The sequence below is a fragment of the Corylus avellana genome, chromosome ca5, assembly GCF_901000735.1.
Source record: "Corylus avellana chromosome ca5, CavTom2PMs-1.0".
Lineage (NCBI taxonomy): Eukaryota > Viridiplantae > Streptophyta > Magnoliopsida > Fagales > Betulaceae > Corylus > Corylus avellana.
Window position 1 is genome coordinate 6,342,754 of NC_081545.1, and position 21,244 is coordinate 6,363,997.

The following is a 21,244-nucleotide window of genomic DNA, read 5'->3' on the forward strand; positions in this document are numbered from 1 at the left end:
GATTCTTCATGCCCCGAGTATCTTATTTAAATGGGACTTGACTTAGGTTGTAAAAAGTTTCAGTATATGTGCTATAGTTTTTTTATAGTCCAAATTTAATTTAATTCTCTCTCTCCTTCATAGAAAACATAAAATTAAAAAACTTTTTGAAAAAACTATAACACATATGTTGTTCTTTTAAATTTACAGTACCTATGCCAAATCCATCTAAATGAGTACCATCATCCTACTAGATTAATAATGTGACGACAAATTAGCTCATTAGCCTTTTTTTTTTTCTTCTTCCATTTTTCTTAACAATAACCGGCGAGTAATGCTACAAGTCACTCTTGTGTCTCTCTTGTATCACTCAAAAATGATGTGACTTCTAAAATCACCATAGACCTTAAGATTAATTATTATTAAAATTTTAATCAAATTGTGATTTTAAAAGTCATCTCATTCTTAGAGTGACACAAGAGGGACACAACAGTGACTTATAAAATTACTCATAGCTAATAGGCACTACCACGTCATGGAATCTTTTGAATTACTAGAAGTCTAGATCTATTTAGATATGATGGAATCTTTTGGATTTGATACTCTTCCTATAACTATTTCTAGTTTTAAGTTTTGAAATATTATTTGTATTATATATATATATATATATATAAAGTATAAACTCTAACCACATCAACATAATCAGTATTCCAAAAATATTTTTACAAGATATAAGTAATAAGGTTTTTTTTTTATTTTTTTTAATTTTTTTTTTTAAATGGGCAAGATTAAGTTTTATTAACTAAATAAATGGGTGGTGTATGCGAGACCCCAAAAAATTTCTTGTATGCCAAATAAAAACTAAAAAAATAAATAAAATAGAAATGAGCCAAATAAATGACTCAATCTAATAACTTCTTATTCATAAAAGATAATTAAAGTTAAAAATAATCTTTAGTTGCCACAGCAAGCTAGCTAGGAGGATTGCTTACAAAAACTTTTAATATATTCATAAAAAAATAAAATAAAAAATACAGATTGCTTACTAAAACTATATAATTAACAACAATTAATGCCAGGCATATATACTAGATTTACTAGATTAGCCAGTTGGGTTTCAAATCTGAGCGCGAGAACCAACAATTTTGGAGCTTGTTTTGTTTTATACCATGCATTTTGCCTTGTCTCCAACCTTAGACATATATAATCAAGCGACATAAGTTACTTATAGTACTCCATTATTAATGACACAAATTCTCTGTATCATGATTGTACGATGATGGTGAGACAAGGCTCCATCTTGCACCAATATAGAAAAATCTTCATTTAAACTGTGAAGGGAATGTATAATCCAAATCACAAGATCTCTTCGTCGTTGGATTGTCATGCTAAAGTGACTCATCATATCAGACATGTCTTTATACGCAGCAAAGTGCAAACCCCAGAGTTTTCATAAGAAATGTTACCAAAAACAATGATGTTTCAATTCCGGACGATGCCCATGCATGCCCCATTTTTTTTTTTTCTTTTTTCTTTTTCTTATTATTCTTGTATTCTTTTTCAACCATTTTCCATGAATTTCTTTTCCAACAAGTCGACAAAACGTCACTTTTCTTAATTAACAACTTAATTATAACATGTAATTAATCTGCTCTTAGAAGCAAGAGCCCCTAATATATATATATATATAGCCCTTAATTTGCTGGGTTTTGAATTATCAAATTCAATGACAAAATGCATTCATCTGCAATTCCGTCAGCAGTGCATACATACGAAGTGTTGTGTTAAGAAAAGACATAGAAGATGTAGTTAAGCTTAACCAATCATAATAGAAGACCTATATGATATGGTTAAGTTTAATCAAATCAAAATTCTTTAATTAGAGTTAAAATAGGATTTGATTAAATTTCGTATCCTGCACATGTATCAGTATTTTGACCATAACTTTCGGCTCAAGAATCGGATTGAGGTGAAACTAGCAGCATTGGAAAGCTAACACAAAATTCTACAAATCTTTGTGAAACAAAATTCGAAAGTTAGCTATGCCAAAATCATCTCGCAAGATAAGGAAGAAAATTTGGATGAATCCTATTCCAACTAGAACTAGTTTTTCTTCCCATTTCAATTAGTACTAGGTTTTCTTAGTAGTCTATATATAGAGAGCTGTTATACATGAAATTGTAAGGAATTCCACATAAGAATTTCATGTGCTAAGAGAGCGTTTAAGGTTGTATCTTCCTCACAGATAATAAACAACCGAAGCCTACCGGAGTTCCATGAAAAAGCTTGAAATTTCAAAAGCTACTGTGGTAGAAGTCAAGTGGATCACTTGTCTTATATAAGAAAATGTCAACTTCAAAAGTTTTGTAAGTATAAAATTCTTGTAATTCTTATTCTTTTGCTGATTTAGTTGATTTCCTAGGTTTGACTACCTTGGAGAGATTTTACATTTTAGAGAGTTCTCTAAATGGTTTTCTCTTCATTACTAAAATATCTATGTCTCTTTGATTTACTGTTTTACATATTTTGGTGAATGATTTTTTAATTCTGCGTATTATTTGCATACACCTACTCAACCTCCTTCTAAGTGTCGTTTGTAGTCGTATATAGATTTTTCACCCTTTTTATATGGACCACATGCAATGCATGGCTAGTAAGCCAAAGAACCCTAATTACCTAATATAAAATCTCTCTCTCTCTCTCTCTCTCTCTCTCTATAATATGAGACTAGATGGAAAAGAACAAAGCTTTGAAATTCTATAAAACCCCACTTTATTCTCCCAACTTGGTGCAACTTCTGATGATTCCCATTTCATGCTCACCAAACAAAGTTTTGAGTGGAAAGATATTGATGAAAGGAGACAATATTTGAAATATGCAAATATTCTGTGGTCTTCATTCAATACATGAGGGTGACATTCTAGTGAAAATAAACCTAATTAGTCCTTGTGGGGAAGAGGTCTATTTTGTCTTATCGTGTGGCATTATCACATGGCACAACCAACCAAGTCGATCTCTCATATTATAATATCACGTATGTGGAAGGATGGGAATGATGGGTAGCCATCAATCTCTAAAACCCCATGAAAAAACCAGATTTATTAAATTAATAATAATGGGTTTTGTTAATCGCATTTCATGAGCTCAAATTCGACAAAGGAGTGGCCGGCTAAGACAGCTCTCTTAACGTACTCATCAATACCCTCTGCCATAATCAGTAGTTTAGAGAGAAAGAGGCTAGTTTAGAGAGAAAGAGGCTGAGACGTAATTAGCAAGCTGCCAAATTTGCTTAGAAAACCCCTACCCCATGCCAAATTAAACAGTGAGGGATTCTTAATAATGATAGTTTGAGTAATATTAATTAATTTTAGTAACAAGCGTGAGGTATATCTCTATAACAAGCATCTCTGCTGCTCAAACTCTGGATTTTTGTCAATTTGTGACTTATAAACATGGCTTAATATTATTATTATTATTTTATTATTATTATTATTATTATTATTATTATTTTTTAATTCAGATCAGATCTATAATTCCTCTATGATTATAGAGGAATCATAGAGGAATTTTCTTTTTTAAGCAAACCATTTTTCACTATCATACATCATTATTTTCAGAATTTACTAGGATAGAATTTAGAAAACCTTTCTGCCTTGTAAAACTAATTAACCTTAAAGTTGAGTATAAACCTTTGAATATTTCCGTATGTATGTTTTAAAATATAAATGCCACTTAAACTTTAGAATAAGTAGTAATTTAACATAATATCATAATAAATGTTAATAAGTGGTGATTATATTACAATTTTCATTGCTATATATATATATATGATTGAACCAAAGATTAATTGATAACCCCAGCCTAGCTCCCAAATAAAAGAAAAATATCTCAATTGAAAAAAAATCATGCATTATAAAGTAGAAGTCACTGGATCGAATCATCCTCTTATTTTCCTCCCTTGGGCGGATATGTCAAAAAAAAAAAAAAAAAAAAATGAAATATTACTTTGAATAACAAAATTGTTTGCAAACTCCGGGTAAGTACGAACTCAAGGTTCATTTAACTAGATTTTTGGCTTCATACAACTTGCTAATCATTCAACAGGAACCTTTCTCTCCTATATATATGATTCAATTGTAGCTACCAGATAAACTAGAATTTCTCTCTCTCTCTCTCTCTCTCTCCCTCCCTCTCTCTCTCTGTCTCTCTGAAACACACAGAAGCCATGCATATCAATTTCCATCTGCTCCCAACACCTCATAATATTTCTTGACTACCCCTTCAAATTCACATCAATAATATGGATAAAACCCTACTTCTCTTCAATCCCATCCACGAATATGCAAGGGACGCGTGTCACATAATTCCTCCTCCTCCCCACCATCCCCCTCTCCGAGCTCTCTCTTCCCTGACCTTTAATTCCCAGACCACCATGCACGTCCAACCAACAAAACCCTTGTAACTATCTTTTGTTTTTTCCTTTTTCAATTAAATTAAAGCCATGAAAGCTGAAATGAGAGGAAACACGTCTATTTCTCTACAAAACCCTACTCTCTTCGAAACCCACCAGACCCCTCTTTCCGGCGCGCTTAACGGGTGCCTCGGGAGCCTCGACGGCACGTGTTTGGAAAAGCTCCTACTTCACTGCGCCAGCGCCCTGGAGAGCAACGACGTCACTTTGGCCCAACAGGTCATGTGGGTGCTAAACAATGTCGCCTCTTCCGTCGGCGACCCTAATCAACGGCTCACCTCTTGGTTCCTCAGAGCCCTCATCTCAAGAGCCTCTATGGTTTATCCCACATCGATTAATTTCAGCGGAAGCAGCACTATTCAAAGACGGTTGATGTCGGTGACGGAGCTAGCCGGGTACGTTGATCTAATCCCTTGGCACCGGTTTGGATTTTGTGCCTCCAATAGCGCCATTTTGAAGGCAATCGAAGGGTTCCCAAGAGTTCACATCGTAGATTTTAGCATCACACATTGTATGCAATGGCCTACACTCATAGACGAATTGGCAAAAAGACCAAAACCCCCTTCTCTTCGCATCTCAGTGCCTTCTTCTAGGCCACCTGTCCCTCCTTTGCTCAATGTATCAACCGAAGAAGTCGGTCTCCGTTTAGGGAATTTCGCAAAGTTTAAGGATGTTCCTTTTGAATTCCATGTCTTTGACAGCTCATCACCTAAAGATCAGCAACAACAACACTTGATCAATCCTTCCCTCCTAAATCTTAGGGATGACGAAGCTTTGGTGATAAATTGCCAGCACTGGCTACGATTTTTGTCTGATGAACAAAAGGGGAGAGACAATTTCCTCAACACAATCAAAAGCCTTAACCCTCAAATCATAGTGGTGGTTGATGAAGATTCTGATCTGAGCGCATCGAGCCTCTCATCAAGAATTACCACTTGCTTTAATTACCTATGGATACCCTTTGATTCCTTGGAGACTTTTTTGCCAAAAGATAGCAGGCAAAGGATGGAATATGAATCTGATATTGGTCATAAGATTGAAAACATCATTGGTTTTGAAGGGGTTCAGAGGATAGAGAGGTTGGAGTCAGGAATTAAGTTGTCTCAAAGATGTAAGAACGCTGGCTTTTTAAGCATTCCTTTCTGTGAGGAGACTGTCAAGGAAGTGAAGGGGTTGCTTGATGAACACGCTAGTGGGTGGGGGATGAAGAGGGAAGAAGATTTATTGGTGCTCACATGGAAAGGCCACAACTCTGTGTTTGCCACAGCTTGGTTCCCAAATGGTTTGGATGATTAAAAGGGTGTTGACTAAATTTGGGAGATTTGTGTAGCATCTCTCAAAATGTTACATAGCATGAAATGGGGTTTGGGATTTTGTTTTTTTTTGTTTTTTTTTTTTTTCTGCTTAATTGGGTGGTCCAGATAATGAGGCAGTGACAAAACGTGTTGCTTTTTTTCTCTTTGGCAAAAGGCTGCAAATGGGCATCAGACAAAAAGAAAATCGGCAGCATTTTGAGAGTAACCTTTCATTGCTCACTTTGTACTGGAGCTGTAGGCTGAGCTATGGTCACATGAAAGGCGAAGAGATAACTGTACATAATTGTCTTAATTTGTAGGAGACAAAATTTCTATCACTTTATTTTCCCATGTCTGCAGACTGCAGTCTGCAGCTTCTTAGTGTTTTTTTTTTTTTCTCCTTATTTTGTGGCCTGAAAGCGTGCACTTTTTTTTTTTTCAAGCAAGATGAAAGTAACTCACTTGCCCTTTCATATCAATCTACCTAGATGTGGAATATTATTCATAATATTCATGTATTGATGTTCAATTTAACGTAGATGTATGAACATTTTAGATACAGTACTGGGTACTTTCAAAACAAGTTCAAACAAAACAACATAATTACAAAAACAAAAAGTTACATAATCCCAAATATAAAGACAAAAAATAAAATAAAATGCTACTAACGAAGCTGGTTGTAGCTACTCATGGTGGGCATTGTGGTATCAACAAAAAAAAAAAAAAAAAAAAACTCATTTTAACTTAGCTCTTGTGAAACCAAGAGATATTTGTGCAGTCGTAGAGGAAATACCATCTGGGTGGAAAAGGAAACTACCAAGATCGATCGGATACTTTTGAAGTCCATAATTAGATCCGGAACTTTTGATGGACCAAAACCTAAAGGGGGTCTATAAAGGAAAGCCATATGTGTTGTAATAAAGGCCGAGATCTCTGCAACTGAACAAAAGAAGCGGGGGGCATATGTAAAAATGAAATAAAAACACAGTTGAGAAGTGATCAAGTTTTCTTCTAACTCAGTATATTAAATTGACATTTGCCTTTATAATATATGAATATGTGATTCTCTCGTGCTTTTTCAATAAAATATTTAATACTCACATGCAGGAGAACATGTGTAGGACATTATGCATGAGAACATATATGTGTAGGTTTTTTTTTTGGTTGAAATCTCATAGTTTTAAATCTTTCCCTTTACATGAAATTAGGTTACTTTTTTGGTTTTTTTGTTAACTTGTCCAATCAATCTAGGTTCTTCGGAGTTTGTTTTTAATTTGCTTTTAATGGAAATTCAAGTTTAGTTCTTTTAATAAAGGTTTGAGGTGTTGGTTATTTGATTTGCAAAGTTCATTATACTTAGGAGTCTATGTTTTTACAGCACTCTTTAACAGATTGCATAGCAGTTAGCAAAATCCACTTGAATTTAAGGGCTTGTTCCTCTTTTATTATCAGTAAGTCAGACTGTAATTAATTTGTTTAAACTCTAAATACATTTCCATTTGGTTCACGAAAAAATGAATAATATACGATGAGATTGATGATGATGTGTTAAGAGATGATCATATATATCATCACAAGCACTGTGGTCATCTGCAAGCTTCATTATGTCAATGAAAGTACAAAGGAAAATTGTGCAACTCTTGATGAAGAGGTCCATGCCTATCTATAAATAGGAAAAGGGTTGGAGGGTGAAATTTATTAAGTTTTTTCTCTAATTACTTATCTTTATTTACCCAAAATACTTCTTAAAATTTTACCAAACAAACCCGGCCGTCTCTCTCTCAGGCCATTTTCAAAGTCGTGAGAGTTGCGTATAAAACAAAACATGAATATGTGGCTATCCCATTAAAAAAAAGGCCCAACATGGAAAAGCAAAAGACAAAAAAAAAAAAAACAAAAATCCGACCTGCCGGATTCGAACCAGCGACCTAAGGATTCCAGCAAGGAATATTTCCAACTACAGTCCTCCGCTCTACCAACTGAGCTAAGGTCGGTTGTTGTCAATTGGCATGACTAATTAATTATATTCGTTGTGACTCTCTTATCCCATTAGTTACTTTTTTTTTTTTTTTTTTTTGAATAAATAAGAATAAGTGGGCTAAAAGATCAGAGAATTACAGCATCACAGGAGCTGTAATTCTTTATTTTCAAAACTTTTTTGAGTTTCTAGTCAACATAAGGTTTTGGGACGAATATGGAAAGCATTTAAATTGATTTTCCACATGTAAACTTCAACAAAAGAAACAAGTCTCTATGCATATTTTCTTCTATTTTTTCTCCCTTGTGAATTCAACAAAATCCTGTACTGATTAAAGAGTTTAGCTCTAATTAGTAAGAAATCAAATCCTACTATGCTTTTGGTTCTTACTTAAAAAAAAACAAAAGAGTTGTAAACTTGTAATCCTACTAATTACTAAACAAACAGAATTATATGTGGGCTTCTGTCAATATCAACTTGAGTCTCATGTCTAATCAGCCGTCTTTCTTTTACTTCTGCAAATTCAGGGGAAGGGATCCAAATCGAGAGTGTGAGCTTCTAGGTGATCATGGGCCAGTCAAACCGAATGGGCCAGCTTAAAAAAGCCCAGATGGGTGAACTACATGAACTCAAATAGGGAGATAGAGACCTTCAATGATTTTGTTGTTGGGATTACTAATAATTCAGGAAATGAAGAGAGTTTCTATAAAGTCTACTTGTCAAACATAGGTCTTATTTAACTCGCCCTATTGTTCTGGCAGGTGAGCTCTACATATTTAGTGCCTACATTGCTTGTAATTCGAGAATGCGGCAAATTGCTGAAAATTTGAATCACAAGTCGGGAGGAATAAGAAACAAGATATAATGATTAAGAGGAAAATAAACGATGGACTTTAATAATTTGATTAATGATTTAACATTTTTGGTCAGGTGTGAACCCAAACCTTTTTTTTTTTTTTTTTTTTTTGTAGTGTCATTTGAGAATATAAAAATGTTTTTTGTATTCATTTTAGTTATTTATTTTAATTTTGTTGTTCGGTGAAAGTAATTAGAGCTAGTTTATCCAAAATACCAGTCTTGGCTTTTAATCTCAAGAAATGCTGTGGGTTAATATTTTCCTTATATTTTGTTCATTTCATTTTACAAATCAACCATTAGATTTGTAGACTTATGTGGATCCCACATAAGTCAATGATGGATCCCACAATCTAATGATTAATATATTTAATTTTTCGAATAATATGGATCAAATATGATAAAATTTCCCTTTAATCTCCTAAGGCTCCTGATAATTTCGGAGTTGTTTTGATTTTAAAAATTGAATTTTTTAAATTTGAAACTCTATGGCGTCAACTCACACCAAAGAAAGGCCAATTGATACAATTCTTTTGGTTGTCGTTACGCCATCAAAATCCTTGTAATTTGTTTTTATCTTCTCTAAAGGTAGCATTATGCTACCACAAAATAAATTTATATAGTAATTAATAAAAGAATCTAAACAGAACTTCATTTGGGAAGATCGAGAGCCTAGGTAGATTTGAGAAAAGCAAAACTATAAAAAAAAATATATGCCATGATGTCAGGACAAATATTTGGACCCATGATTTGATATGCACAATATTTTAAAGTTTTTGGCTTGCACCTTTTTTTAATTTTTAATTTTTAATTTTTTAATATTATCAGTTAATTTTTTTTATTTTTTTTTAATCAAGCTATTAGAAATTTGGAATTGTCTAAGACTAAACGATTTAGTAAAAATATAGGGAAAAAGAGAAAAAAAAAAATTAACACAAAAATTTTACATAATTTGACAATGTATTTGCATTCACAAGAGAGAGCGACTAATTTTTCATTACGTCAACAAAGAATAGGATTATAACTTATATGCAATGCTCCTTGGTGATACTATAAATAAGCCTAAAGCTCAAAGCCTTGAGCCCGACAACCAAATGGCTACGTATTAGAAAGATTATAAAGTCTAGAATCTTTTACGATCACAAGTCTCTCTATTCTTTTTTTTTTTTTTTTGTGAATATTGTACTCACTTAATCATCAGATGCTCCTTGCTAGTACCACTATGGTGTTTGTTTTCTTGTCCTACATATGACCCATCGACCAGTCCGGCCATGCGATAACATTCATTTGCACTCATTGTTAAAACCTTAGCTTTGTAACTTGAAATTTCTATCTAACTTTTGTAATTTAGCCATATTTGTTAGGTCCAAGTAGCACATAGTATTTTTAGGAGATACAAAAATAGTGAACTTGAATTTTTCAACCCTTTTTATTTTTTGGGTTGTAATTTGTGATGTTTCACATTGGACAAGAAATATCAAATCATGCTTTTAACAAATGGAATTTTAGATGGAAAAGAAATTATATATATATATATATATATATATATATATATATATATATATAAGAGATGGAAAAGTTATTTGCTCTTTATTTCCACGTATCTTGGAGCAACAAGAATAATTAGACAATCACGAGGAAAGAGGCAACGACGTCGGTTTACCCTGTTAGCTTTGGGAATCAGGTAGATGAACGGGCAATGATTATCACGATCACGATCACGTCATCGACGCATCATCATGGCTTGGGAAAGAAGAGCACAGAGATAAATCCCCAGACCTTTCAACCAAAATATCAAAAGTACCCCTACTTTTCAGGGATGCTTGAAACGTTATTTTGTCCGTACGACACTTGAGAGAGAAATGGTTCAAATCCTACTTTCAAGAAGGGTGAAATCGTAGATTTGAACTCTGCACAGGGGTAAAAGAGTCTTTCAATATTATGTGAATCACGTGACTCCCGTTTTTTTTAATATTCTTCGTGCTTATCCACAACGTGCATGAAGGAAACAGTTGTGAGGTCTGAGGTGCCTGCAGGTTTCCGCTTTAAGGTTTGCTTTTTAAGAACTTTCACAGCGTATATAAATAAAGTGGTACAATATATAATTATATTATTTATAAATAAAGTGCTACTATCATATTTTTCAACTTTTACATTAAATATTTTATTTTTAATTCTTAAAACAAAAATAGTAATTGTCGAGACACTTGTTACTCATGGCAGTAATCCGAATCCAAAGCTCTTCTAAAATGAAAGAGATGTTAGTGGTGGAAAGCCACGAAGTAGAGGGTGTTAAAAATAATATCAAGATAAGAGTAGTAAGGTGTCTTTGAATGCTCCTTTTATAGATGTAGTTGAGTGTGTAAGTTATTGTGGTACTCTTACTTGACTTCCTTAATTTTGGGGATCTTCCTCGTAAATTCGTAACCACATTTTGAATTGTGATATGGAGACTCTTTGACCGTGTCAAATTGTTAGACCCAGATTTGGTTTGTTATGCGGATGAATCGAGTTGGGACTTTCTATTCATTGGAGTGTGGATCACATGTATTCTTTTGTGTTGATTGAGTGCATGCCTTCACGTGCACTAGGCTTTAGGCCTTGGAGCGTCAATAACTCTTTTCTTTGTGGACTTTGGGCCTTGTTCTTGGTGAGAGGGGTTAGTTCTTAAGCTCTGTTTGGATAATTATAGCGAGTTTTCCTGATGCCTACTCTAGTAGTGCGCAATTCCTTTGAGTTACAGTAGTTGCCTAATGAAAATTAAGTATTTGCGAGGCCCATTCCGGTAATAAACAATACAAACACATGATATTTGTATTTGCTTTTAAAAAATAATGCCTAAATTTATTAACAGGACCACGATAATTGTTGTAGTTTGTTTTTTTATAAAAGCCTATGATTTTATTTTGTTTCTTTTAAGTACAAAAGATTAAAATTCGTACCGTCGACAGCAGGATTCGAACCTGCGCAGGCATAGCCCAACAGATTTCGAGTCTGTCTCCTTAACCACTCGGACATATCGACGCTTCGAAGTGACTTTACAATAACAAATAACTATCCATTATTTACTTCATACCAAACCAACAGCCAACTTTTCCGGCATATGACCCATTGAATCATTGGTTCGTTGAGCATAGAGACGGCTCTCTTGGTAGGACCATCGCCTACTGAAATAGGGGGTCCAAAACCCTTAAAGCCAATTAAACATTTGTTTTGACATGCGTTTGAGATGTGTAAAAATATATTTAATATTATAAAAATTTATTTGAAGAAAAAATATTCATTTGATAAAAAAAATTGAAAGCATTTTTAAGTATCTAAAAAGCCTAAAAATAGTCAATACGTACTTTTGGCAAAAGCTTAAAAGCGTTTTTTGACTTAAAAACTCTATTTCTCAAATACAATCTCAAATTCATGTGATTAATTAAAAACACTATGGTATAAATTTGACTTTTATAATAAGAATTTTCATGTTTAATTACTGTAAATTATCTTGCGTCCAATTGATATTTTAATGAGTGAGTTAATTATGGTTCAATTGAATTTGAGAGAGTAGAACGGTTTCTACTGGCTAATTAAGCACCTTTTGTTGTTGGTTTCCAACAAACAAATGTTATTATAGTTACGTCTAAGTAGAGTAGTCACATTGATACTATGATTACGTTTAGGTAAAGTAGTCACGCTGATCACCCCTCTGTCTTTTTTTAATAATAATAATTAAAAAAAAAATAGTGGGCCCAAAACCATCAAAGGAAAGATATGGGCATTTTAGTCTTTAGGCATAATTCACAGGGAGAGAGAGAGAGAGAGTAAAATAATGGGATAGTGGGTGCACACTGCACAGGTACAGAGACTTGCAGCGATGAAAATGGAATAAAAGGAGGGAAGCCAGCGAGAAAGCTTGAGTTCTAAGCTGAGAAGAAAATCACAATTAAACATAAACTAATACTTATATTCTGAGATGAGCATATATTGTCAGATAGAGCTTTGTGGTTACTGGTCACGCACACAACAACTGTTTTCTTTTTGATTCATTAGTCCTATATTATCTCTCTTCTCTGTCTTTATGTATTTTGTTGCTTCTTGCTCTCTTTTTGAGTATTGTCTCTGTAACCAAGTTGAGAACCGCATTGCTTTTGCACCAATTTGATCCTTGTCTCTCTTTTGTGTTTGTCTTCTTCCTCTTCTTAGAATATGTCATTGTTTGCTCCTCCTGACGTCTCTGTCTCTGTCTCTGTTGGGTTGTTAAAGTCTTTTCCTTTCTTTCTTACTTTCTGATATTTCCCCCCCAAAAATAGAAAAAAAAAAAAAAAAAGACTTGATTTTGAGGTGGGTTTTTTGGGTTTTGTTTATTATTTGGATTTATAATGGAAGTTTGCTGTGATCTTGAAGTGGATGTCAATGGGGAAGAGACTTTCATGGTGGACAAGGTACTACTGTGCTCTGCCTTTCCATGTCTTAGTTTTAATTTCCACCTTTTTCTTCTAATTTTTCTCTAAAATTCCATGCTTTCTCGCAAGTTTTCTTCTATTCTGTGTCATCTGAATTCTTTCATTCTCCACACTTACTTCTTCTGCTATGTATTCTCGATGTTATCACATATTTGCTGACCTTTCTATGTTGTGGTGTGTGTCAAATGCAGATTTTTTTTTTCTCTATAAATTTCATTTTATGTTAATCAGGTTACATTTCCGTGAGTCATATATTCTCATGTTTTTTTTTTTTTTGTGTGTGTGTGTCTCATTCTTCATATTGTCTTCATCATGGCTTTTATGAGTGTAAATGTACCTCTCCCCCCCAACATTTAATTTACACACCTATATTGTAGTGATGTGGGGTAAGGTTCATAGTTTTTCTCCTTCTATTCTGCCTGCTTGCCATCAAGTTAACGACAAGGTATTCTGTACTTCTTATTTGCTCATTGAATGCTAATGGTTATAGAGCTGAAATTTTCATACGGTATCTTTTAATTTGTTTGTTCTATTCACTCCTTTTTAGAACGACTAATAAGTGTTACTTTCATGGCATTTATTACTCTCTTTAACCCTTCTTTTGCTGGGGTGATTAATTAGCAGACATCTTTTCCCCATTGTCCATATAAAATTGATTATCTATAACGACCTCTCCTAGCTCTTTTGCTGTTTTCGGTGCAGAATTCTCCTTTTAATCTCACTTTTTGTTCTGCACTTCAATGAGTCCATTCTTTTGGTGGGTTTATTTAATATATAGTGAAAGGTTCCATTGTTAAATGATTGGTGGTTGTCTTTATTTTATTTCCACAATTGCTTGTTAGTCATCTTGAACCTCCTCTCCTTTGTTTAAATTTCTTTTAGTTTTTCTTGTTGGTAATTATTCTGGATTTTTTTTTTTTTTACATTAATTCTTTAATGGAATTGGTGTTGGATAGTTCTTTTATCAAGGATTGTATTATCTAACTCTTATCCTTGATGGGCATTTGCAGAAAATTATTGCTTCATATTCTGGAAGATTGAGCAAATTATTTGGTAAATCGAAGGGTTCCACAAGAAATCTTAAGGTGATTTTCCACGACTTTCCAGGAGGTGCTGAGAGTTTTGAGCTCATGTCTAGATTCTGTTATAACAATGGAAAGACTCATATAAGTCCTTCCAATATATCCCTCCTACATTGTGCTGCACAGTTCATGGAAATGAACAACTCTGTTTCTGCAACCAATAATTTAATAGAACAAACAGAGAAATCACTTGAAGAGATCAGCTACTGGACATGGTCTGAGCTTTTGGTCGCTTTGAAGCAATGCCAACATTTACTTCCCCATGTGAATTCTTCAGGTGTTCTTCAGAAATGCTTAGATTCCCTTGCTGGGAGGCTGGCCTTAGCTAGTGATGCAAGTCCATGTCCATCTACTTCTTCCCCAGACAGCTCTGTATTTCGGTTTTCTTGTGACACTAAGAGCACTGAGAGTTTAAAGACCAGTTTATCTCGAGGAACATGGTGGTTTGAAGATCTTCTGATCTTGAATCCTGTTTTGGTCGAAATGGTGGTCAAATCCATGGTCGTGCGAAAAATTGACCATCTTATGATCAGCAGGTTCCTCTTTTATTACCAGAAGTCAAAGTTTTATGCTGCCACATCTGATGAGAAGCGAAAAGTTATAGAAGCTGTCATTGATATGCTTTATACTCTTGATGGGAGCTCTGTTTCCTGCAAGAGTTTATTTGGGATTCTTCGGGTTTCCATGACTTTGAACATAAACAAAAGTAGCAGGAACAAGTTGGAGAGCATGATTGGTTCACAGTTGGATCAAGCAGCATTGGATAATCTGCTTGTTCCTTCTCCACAGGGGATGAATTACCTATATGATGTGAATCTTGTTCTGAGGTTTTTGAAAGCGTTTTTTCGCGGAGGAATTTGTCAAGCTTCTGCTATTAAATTGAGGAAAGTTGCTAGCTTGATGGATTCCTATATAGCAGAAGTAGCCCCAGATCCTCGTTTAAAGCCTTCAAAGTTCTTGGCATTAGCAATGGCCTTGCCGGATTCTGCTAGGGACTCTTATGATGGACTCTACCGTGCTGTTGACATGTTTCTAGAGGTAGCACTTGAACTCAAAAAAAGTTATTTAGATTTATGAAGATTGACTTTTCATATTCAAGCCTTTTCTTATGTTTGATGTGTTTGGACTAAATCTATATTTTTTCATAGGTACATGCAGGATTGTCAGAAGATGAGAAGTTAGAGATATGTTGTGCATTGAACTATGAGAAGCTCTCGGCAGAAGTTTGCATACACCTTTCTCAGAACACCAAATTTCCATCAAAATCTGCAGTCCAAGCTCTAATTTCTCAGCAAGACAAACTCAAAGGCTTACTCCATGGCACCAGCAATCCTAAACCAATTACTGATTCGCCCTGTACTTCCACAGAAGTCAGAAGCATGGGAAAGAATGATGAAGCCAGTGATCAGGTTGTGCTCTATGCAGGGAAACTTGATGTATTGTCTGATAATGAGAAACTCAAAGCACATTTGCAAGGAATGCAGTGGAGGGTTATGGAGTTGGAGAAAGTTTGTAAGAAAATGCAAACTCAGATGGCGAAGATTATGAAATATAGAATCTCAAGGCAAGGTCATACCAGATCCTTACCTAGGCTTTGTTCATGATACAATATTATTATGTAAAACTTGTATTTATTACGTAATTTCTCATAGTTGTATAGCATCAGAAATGGTTTCCTGTGTTCTTAACATTTTTTTTCTTTCTTTTCTGCAAAACTAAAGGTGACTAAGAGTATTTTCTTTTACAGAGATTGTGATCTTGGTTGTACAGTTACAGTAAAAGAAAAAACTTTTGAGTTTTTCCATGACACCATGATCAATTTCTGTAATGGTCTGGGATTGATTTCCAAGGATAAGTCCTTTTCCCTGTAATTTTCAATAGGGATGTCGTTTTCCATGTCACTCTTATATTGGGGCAACTATAATGCAAGTTGTCATATGGACTGCAAGAATAGCATATGAGATAACTCAGAGGCTCAGCGTGTCTCATGGTCCATGGACATCAAATTTGCCTCAAAACTACCCACAACTCAAGAATTGATGGATTGACTGACATCCCCTACAATTTGTTTTTCTTTTTTTGCCTAAATACTAATTTTCTAAAATTCAGACATGAAACGGGAGAAGGAGTGCAGGGTTCCGATGCGATCCTGGTTCAGAACTGATCCCTTTTGCGCATTCACCAGCTTCATCATTGAATTTACTTCATCTAAAATTATCCCCAGGACTTTGTTGTTTTTATTAATATTTATGTTAATGCCAAGTTGATTTGCCATATGGTTTGGACAATCAGTCAACTAAAAGAAGAAGATAGTAAAAATTGGCCAGTTTAATAATAAGGTCAATGTAGTTGTTGCTATGTTCTAAAAACAATGAAAGAACCAAATTTCATGATGAGGGGATCTCCAACCACTCCTTTCCAATGTACTGCTTTCACCAACAATCCCACTGACAGGACTAACAAAATCAATGACAAACTACTAATGTATATTATCTGCTTTGAACCACAGTGTTTGGATTGAGTTCACTTAGATTGCTGACCTATCAACCAGCACAACCCAGCTATGCATGGAAGGATTTTCATTAATTATATGTGCATTATTAAGGCTTGCCAGCATAGCTTAAAAAGAAATAATAATAATATCAAAAAGGGTAGTTCAAAGAAATAGAAACATAAGAAGAATGGATTGAGATTGGCTGCAATCTAACTGTTCGAGCACTTGTTTAAACAAATGAACTCTCTCTTAATTGCTTGCTCGATTGAGAAACGTATAATTCTGACGAATCTCGGTCGTCCAACCTAACCCCTCAACATTTAGTGGCAAAACAACTTGCATCAGAAAGGCCAAAAGTACAAAAGAAGCATCACAAAGTAGGGCAACCCATTAGAATCTAAAAGAAAATTCATCCAAGTTCTAACACCCTCCCATGGAAGCAAGCATTAAAAGTGTGACAGTTTAATTATGGAAAAATGGTAATTAATGCATTTGGTGTGCCTCGAATTCCTCATTTTCTGTGAAACATTGCCTTCACAAGATGTTCTTCCCATTCATAAATATATATCACTCCTGCTTCACACGAATATTCGTACCGACAATGTAGCAAGGAAGCCGGTGCCGTGGACACCACAGCTTTGTGGGGGCTAAACGACAAAGTAGGACAAAACAAACAACGTAAGTGATGCTTTTTTTTGAAGGACAACGTAAGTGATGTTATTCTTAAATCAAGGTTTATTAGGTTTATAGAATGATAATAAAAATTAAGTTTTTAAGATTTTTTTAATTATAAGTTATTGTAACGCCATTTTAATTATATGACAATTATACTCTTACATCACAGAGCAAAAGCTCCGAGAAAATCATAACCGAAACTACAAGGTTATAAGTCATAGATACATACATAACAATCTGACAATCAAGACCTATTTATGATATCAAAATTCGCTAACCCATGACTAATTTTCAGTTGTAACGGTCTACTTTAGACAGACTCAATTCGATACATAAGTAGCAACATCCTCCTGCCGAAACTCATCCTTTTCGACTCACAAGCTAAGAAATTATTCACATCCTCAACCCAACAGGCCAGGACTACAAAATACAGGGAAAACAGAAAAACAGAAAATAGAAAGAAAAAAAAAGCCCATAAAACACCACCGGAGGAAGATTACTGGATAATTCTGGCTAGTGCGCAAAAAAACCACGCGCAGGCGCGTGTGAATCACGATCCGTTGCGGGATTGCAGGAATCAAAAGCAGTAGGTGCCGTTGGAAAAGGGTGCGCCGTGCGTGCGATGAAAGGGCGCGTGTCAAGGTGGGTTTGACGGAGGAACATAGATCGAGCTTTGAACAGCCTGATCCAAGAGTTCCATTAACTTAGGCTTTTGTGCTCGAATAATATTCAAATATATATATTAATGTACTTTTGATAAAAATTCCTAAACTATTGACCTATTGAGTATAGTTCGGTAACATGGCAACTATGACACCGTGAACAGTGGAAGCTGAATTTTGTTTAAAAGATTATTAACACTCCTTAAAAAATAAACATTCTTTAACAAAAAGTCTTTTTTTTTTATACCGAAACTGATTATTGAAAATTGATATATGTTGGGGCCCTCAATTTGTACAACTACATCTGCTTTTATGAGACGAAGCCCCGGCTGACTTGGGGTAATCAGACAAAAAAAAATTAAATAATACAAAATTGACTCAGCGTATCCCACAAGTTTAGCTTGAGCAACAATTTTCTATTGGATAAGTTCTTCCAAGTGTGCTTAGCTAAGAAGACATGTATAGTTTAAGCTGTAATTCGTGACGAGTTTAGTCTGCGTCAATGCATATGTATAAGATTATATAAGTTAATTTTAACTTAATTCATTTAATTAAATACGTCAAAGCTATTGTCCTAACTCTCTAATTTTGTATTGGGTTCATGTCGAGTTTGAATAGTATCGAAGCATGGGTATAATGCTATATAGATCAATATTAACATATCTCATTTAATTAAACAGATTGGACTCTTTAACTCTAACCTTTTAATTTCATATTGGGTTTGTGACCGTGTTCGCGGATCGTGTCAAAAATTATCGGTCATAACCTTCATATTGAGGATAGGGGGGACAATTTATTTTTGCGTATTGAGTTTAGGTTGTGTTGAAATATAGATATAAAATTATATAAGTTCGTCAAAACTTAAATCATATAATTAAACAGGTCAAACCCTTCAACCTTAATTCACTAATTTTATGTTTGATTTATAAGTCGTGTTAAAAATTATGAACTTTTATGTTACATGTTGAATTTTGATCATATTGAATAAATATAAGACATAATATTTCAATCTTAACACAATTAATTTAATTAAGTTGGTCTGACCTCTAATTTTAACCTAATAATTTTACTTTAGATTCAAAAGTCGTGTTGAGGGTGCTGCTAATCCGACTGAGTTGGTTATATTAAGCCGAGGCCTTTATATGGTTTTTGATTTTTGTCTTGGGCATTGCAATTCTCCTTGAAGGAATCAATGAGTCATAGAATTGGGCAGGAACCAAGAGAACATAAATGAAATGGCCGAAGCCTTTTTCTTAGACGTCACTCTTCTACCAACCCAATTCCCAATGTCTCAAAGTATACATTTTGAAGATAATCCTTTGAATACAAGAAAAAAAGAGAGACCCATAAGCTGTCCTAAATTACTCAAAACTGTTACTTCAAAGGAAATTCTATGTTTAATGTGTTTTTTGAGTTGCAACTTCTATTGTCGGATATTGAGGGCACTTCCATGCTATAGTTTTCCGAGCAAGTAACCCATAAGATGGTGTTGCTAAAGTATTGGCATTCGTTTTGAACGGAAGTAGTTTAATTAGTTAGAAATTACGCTTCATGAAGCGAATGTTAATAATTTGAATTACTCTTCATTTTCCCTCTCTTCATAGAGACATGCCAAAAAAGAAGAAGAAAGTATTAGCATTCATTACAAATTAAAGTGATAGATTATGTGATATTGCCACATCACATAAGTACATACCTGACACTTACTACGTTAACTATTAGGATTGAGATCTCCTCATAATCTAAAATTTGAGCCCTTTATTTTAGCTAACGGTCTAAATAAATGTAGAAGTTTGTGTGTTACCGAAGTAATTAATTTTAGTTTTTAATATGTCAAATCCGCTTGCCTCTGTAACACAAATTTCTACTTTTGTTTAAACCGTTAGATGAAATGGATGGCTCAGATTTTAGAATATGAGAATATCATATTTTATAAAATATGTGGGGATCCAAATCCTAACTACTAGACAATTAAATTCGATTACAATTAATATAGCAGTGTTACGCGTTTACTATATTAATTTGTAATAAATTGTAGTATTTATTTTACGTGTAAGCTCAAACTCTTACATTATAAATGAGACCCAAAACTAGCCGTCTCTTTTCTCTCTAGCCATCAGAGAGAAAAGCGAAACCCTTCAGCCACATAGGGGAGGAGGGTTGCTGCCTCCCTCCTCCCCTCGTCCTCCTTGCTCTGGTGCTAGTTATTTACCTGATGTCTTACCCCCGGTGCCTCCTCTCGTCCCCTTCCTTGTCGCTCCTTTCCCCCTCTGTTTTTCTCCGTTTTTGCCTCTTCCCTGTCGCTTTTCTTCCCCCGCCTCATTTTTTGCAGCGGGCTCCTTGGCCTTGTTTTGGCTCTTTATGGATTCGGATTTTGTCTATGGTCGCCGCCGACCTGTGTCGTCGCTTTGCTGCCCACTATTAGGGTTTTCTTTCATGCGTCCCCACCGCGTCGAGCTCCCACGTCCCTTACGCGGCGGTTTTCGGCCTACACGGGTCTGGCTCCCTTCCGGCTACCGTCTTCCCACTTTGTGCTCATTTTCCTTGTTTTTTTCCTGTTTTGGTGGTTCCTCGTTGTTTTTCTCCTCTTTTTTTTTTTTTTTTTTGGTTGTTTTCAGGTCCTGCTTTGCCGGTCTTTTCTGCGCTTGTTCGCCGGCCACCGTCCACTGTTGGGCTTTTCGACGAGTCCCCGCCGCGATGAGCTTCCAACGCCCCTTCGGTTTTCGGTTCCCGGCGTGTGCGTGATCAGAGTGTGCTGTTTTTTTTTTTTTTTTCTTGTTTTTTTTTCCTCTTCTGTTGCTTCTTTAAGATGTATTTGTGTTTCGACGTGTGTTTTTTCTCTGTATTGTTTAATTTCCCTGTTTTGTTAGGCTTCTAATAAAGCTCTTTCCTCTTTCACTCGATCTATGTCGCTTTCGGGTTAATTAGTTTTGGCTCAGACCTTTGGGTTGTGGATGTGATCATTATCCTGGTCTTCGGGTCGAGGAAGAAGAGTTTTGGCATGAGAGTCTTTCCGTTCTCAGGGTCAAGGAATAATTGCTATCCATGCATTTGGTTGAGTCTGTCTGTCACAGATCTAGTACTAAATCTGATTTTAGTCATGGGTTAACGGATTGGTCTCGAATCTTGTACTAAACCTGGTAATTTTGTAGTTTTATGCTATAGTTGCTTCATAGTTTTGCTCTGTGATGTAAGAGTGTTATGCTCCCGATATTATTGAATGAAATGTTATGTTTTTCTAAAAAAAAAAAAAAAAAAAGTGAGACCCAAAAGTATGAATTTAATAATTTAAGTAATAAATG

General features: G+C 34.8%; 2 protein-coding genes and 2 non-coding genes across 6 annotated transcripts; 2 read left to right on the forward strand and 2 right to left on the reverse strand.

Annotated features, from left to right (window-relative positions):
- Positions 1 to 4,063: 4,063 nt before the first annotated feature.
- LOC132182343 (scarecrow-like protein 32) lies at positions 4,064 to 6,193 on the forward strand. The gene has a single exon (XM_059595560.1). The coding sequence runs from the start codon at positions 4,481 to 4,483 to the stop codon at positions 5,744 to 5,746; it is 1,266 nt and encodes a 421-aa protein (XP_059451543.1). The 5' UTR covers positions 4,064 to 4,480; the 3' UTR covers positions 5,747 to 6,193.
- Positions 6,194 to 7,645: 1,452 nt separating this feature from the next.
- On the reverse strand, positions 7,646 to 7,739 carry TRNAY-GUA (transfer RNA tyrosine (anticodon GUA)). The gene is made up of 2 exons: positions 7,703 to 7,739; positions 7,646 to 7,681 (listed from the first exon to the last, which is right to left on the reverse strand). It is a non-coding gene; the product is annotated as a tRNA-Tyr (tRNA).
- Positions 7,740 to 11,520: 3,781 nt separating this feature from the next.
- On the reverse strand, positions 11,521 to 11,602 carry TRNAS-CGA (transfer RNA serine (anticodon CGA)). The gene has a single exon. It is a non-coding gene; the product is annotated as a tRNA-Ser (tRNA).
- Positions 11,603 to 12,891: 1,289 nt separating this feature from the next.
- Positions 12,892 to 15,799, forward strand: LOC132181171 (BTB/POZ domain-containing protein At3g22104). 3 transcript variants are annotated; one of them, XM_059594261.1, is made up of 3 exons: positions 12,892 to 13,008; positions 14,040 to 15,149; positions 15,260 to 15,799. In XM_059594261.1, the coding sequence occupies exons 1-3, from the start codon at positions 12,946 to 12,948 to the stop codon at positions 15,713 to 15,715; spliced, it is 1,629 nt and encodes a 542-aa protein (XP_059450244.1). In that variant the 5' UTR covers positions 12,892 to 12,945; the 3' UTR covers positions 15,716 to 15,799. The 3 variants fall into 3 exon arrangements, with proteins under 3 accessions (XP_059450244.1, XP_059450246.1, XP_059450247.1); XM_059594263.1 differs by lacking the exon at positions 12,892 to 13,008 and adding an exon at positions 13,683 to 13,786; XM_059594264.1 differs by lacking the exon at positions 12,892 to 13,008 and adding an exon at positions 13,790 to 13,866.
- Positions 15,800 to 21,244: the final 5,445 nt, after the last annotated feature.

Coding starts and splice junctions, on each gene's coding strand:
- LOC132182343 (XM_059595560.1), top strand. CDS start 4,481: ATGAAAGCTGAAATGAGAGGAAACACGTCTATTTCTCTACAAAACCCT.
- LOC132181171 (XM_059594261.1), top strand. CDS start 12,946: ATGGAAGTTTGCTGTGATCTTGAAGTGGATGTCAATGGGGAAGAGACT. Junction 13,009..14,039: donor AGACTTTCATGGTGGACAAG/GTACTACTGTGC, acceptor GGGCATTTGCAG/AAAATTATTGCTTCATATTC. Junction 15,150..15,259: donor CTGTTGACATGTTTCTAGAG/GTAGCACTTGAA, acceptor ATTTTTTCATAG/GTACATGCAGGATTGTCAGA.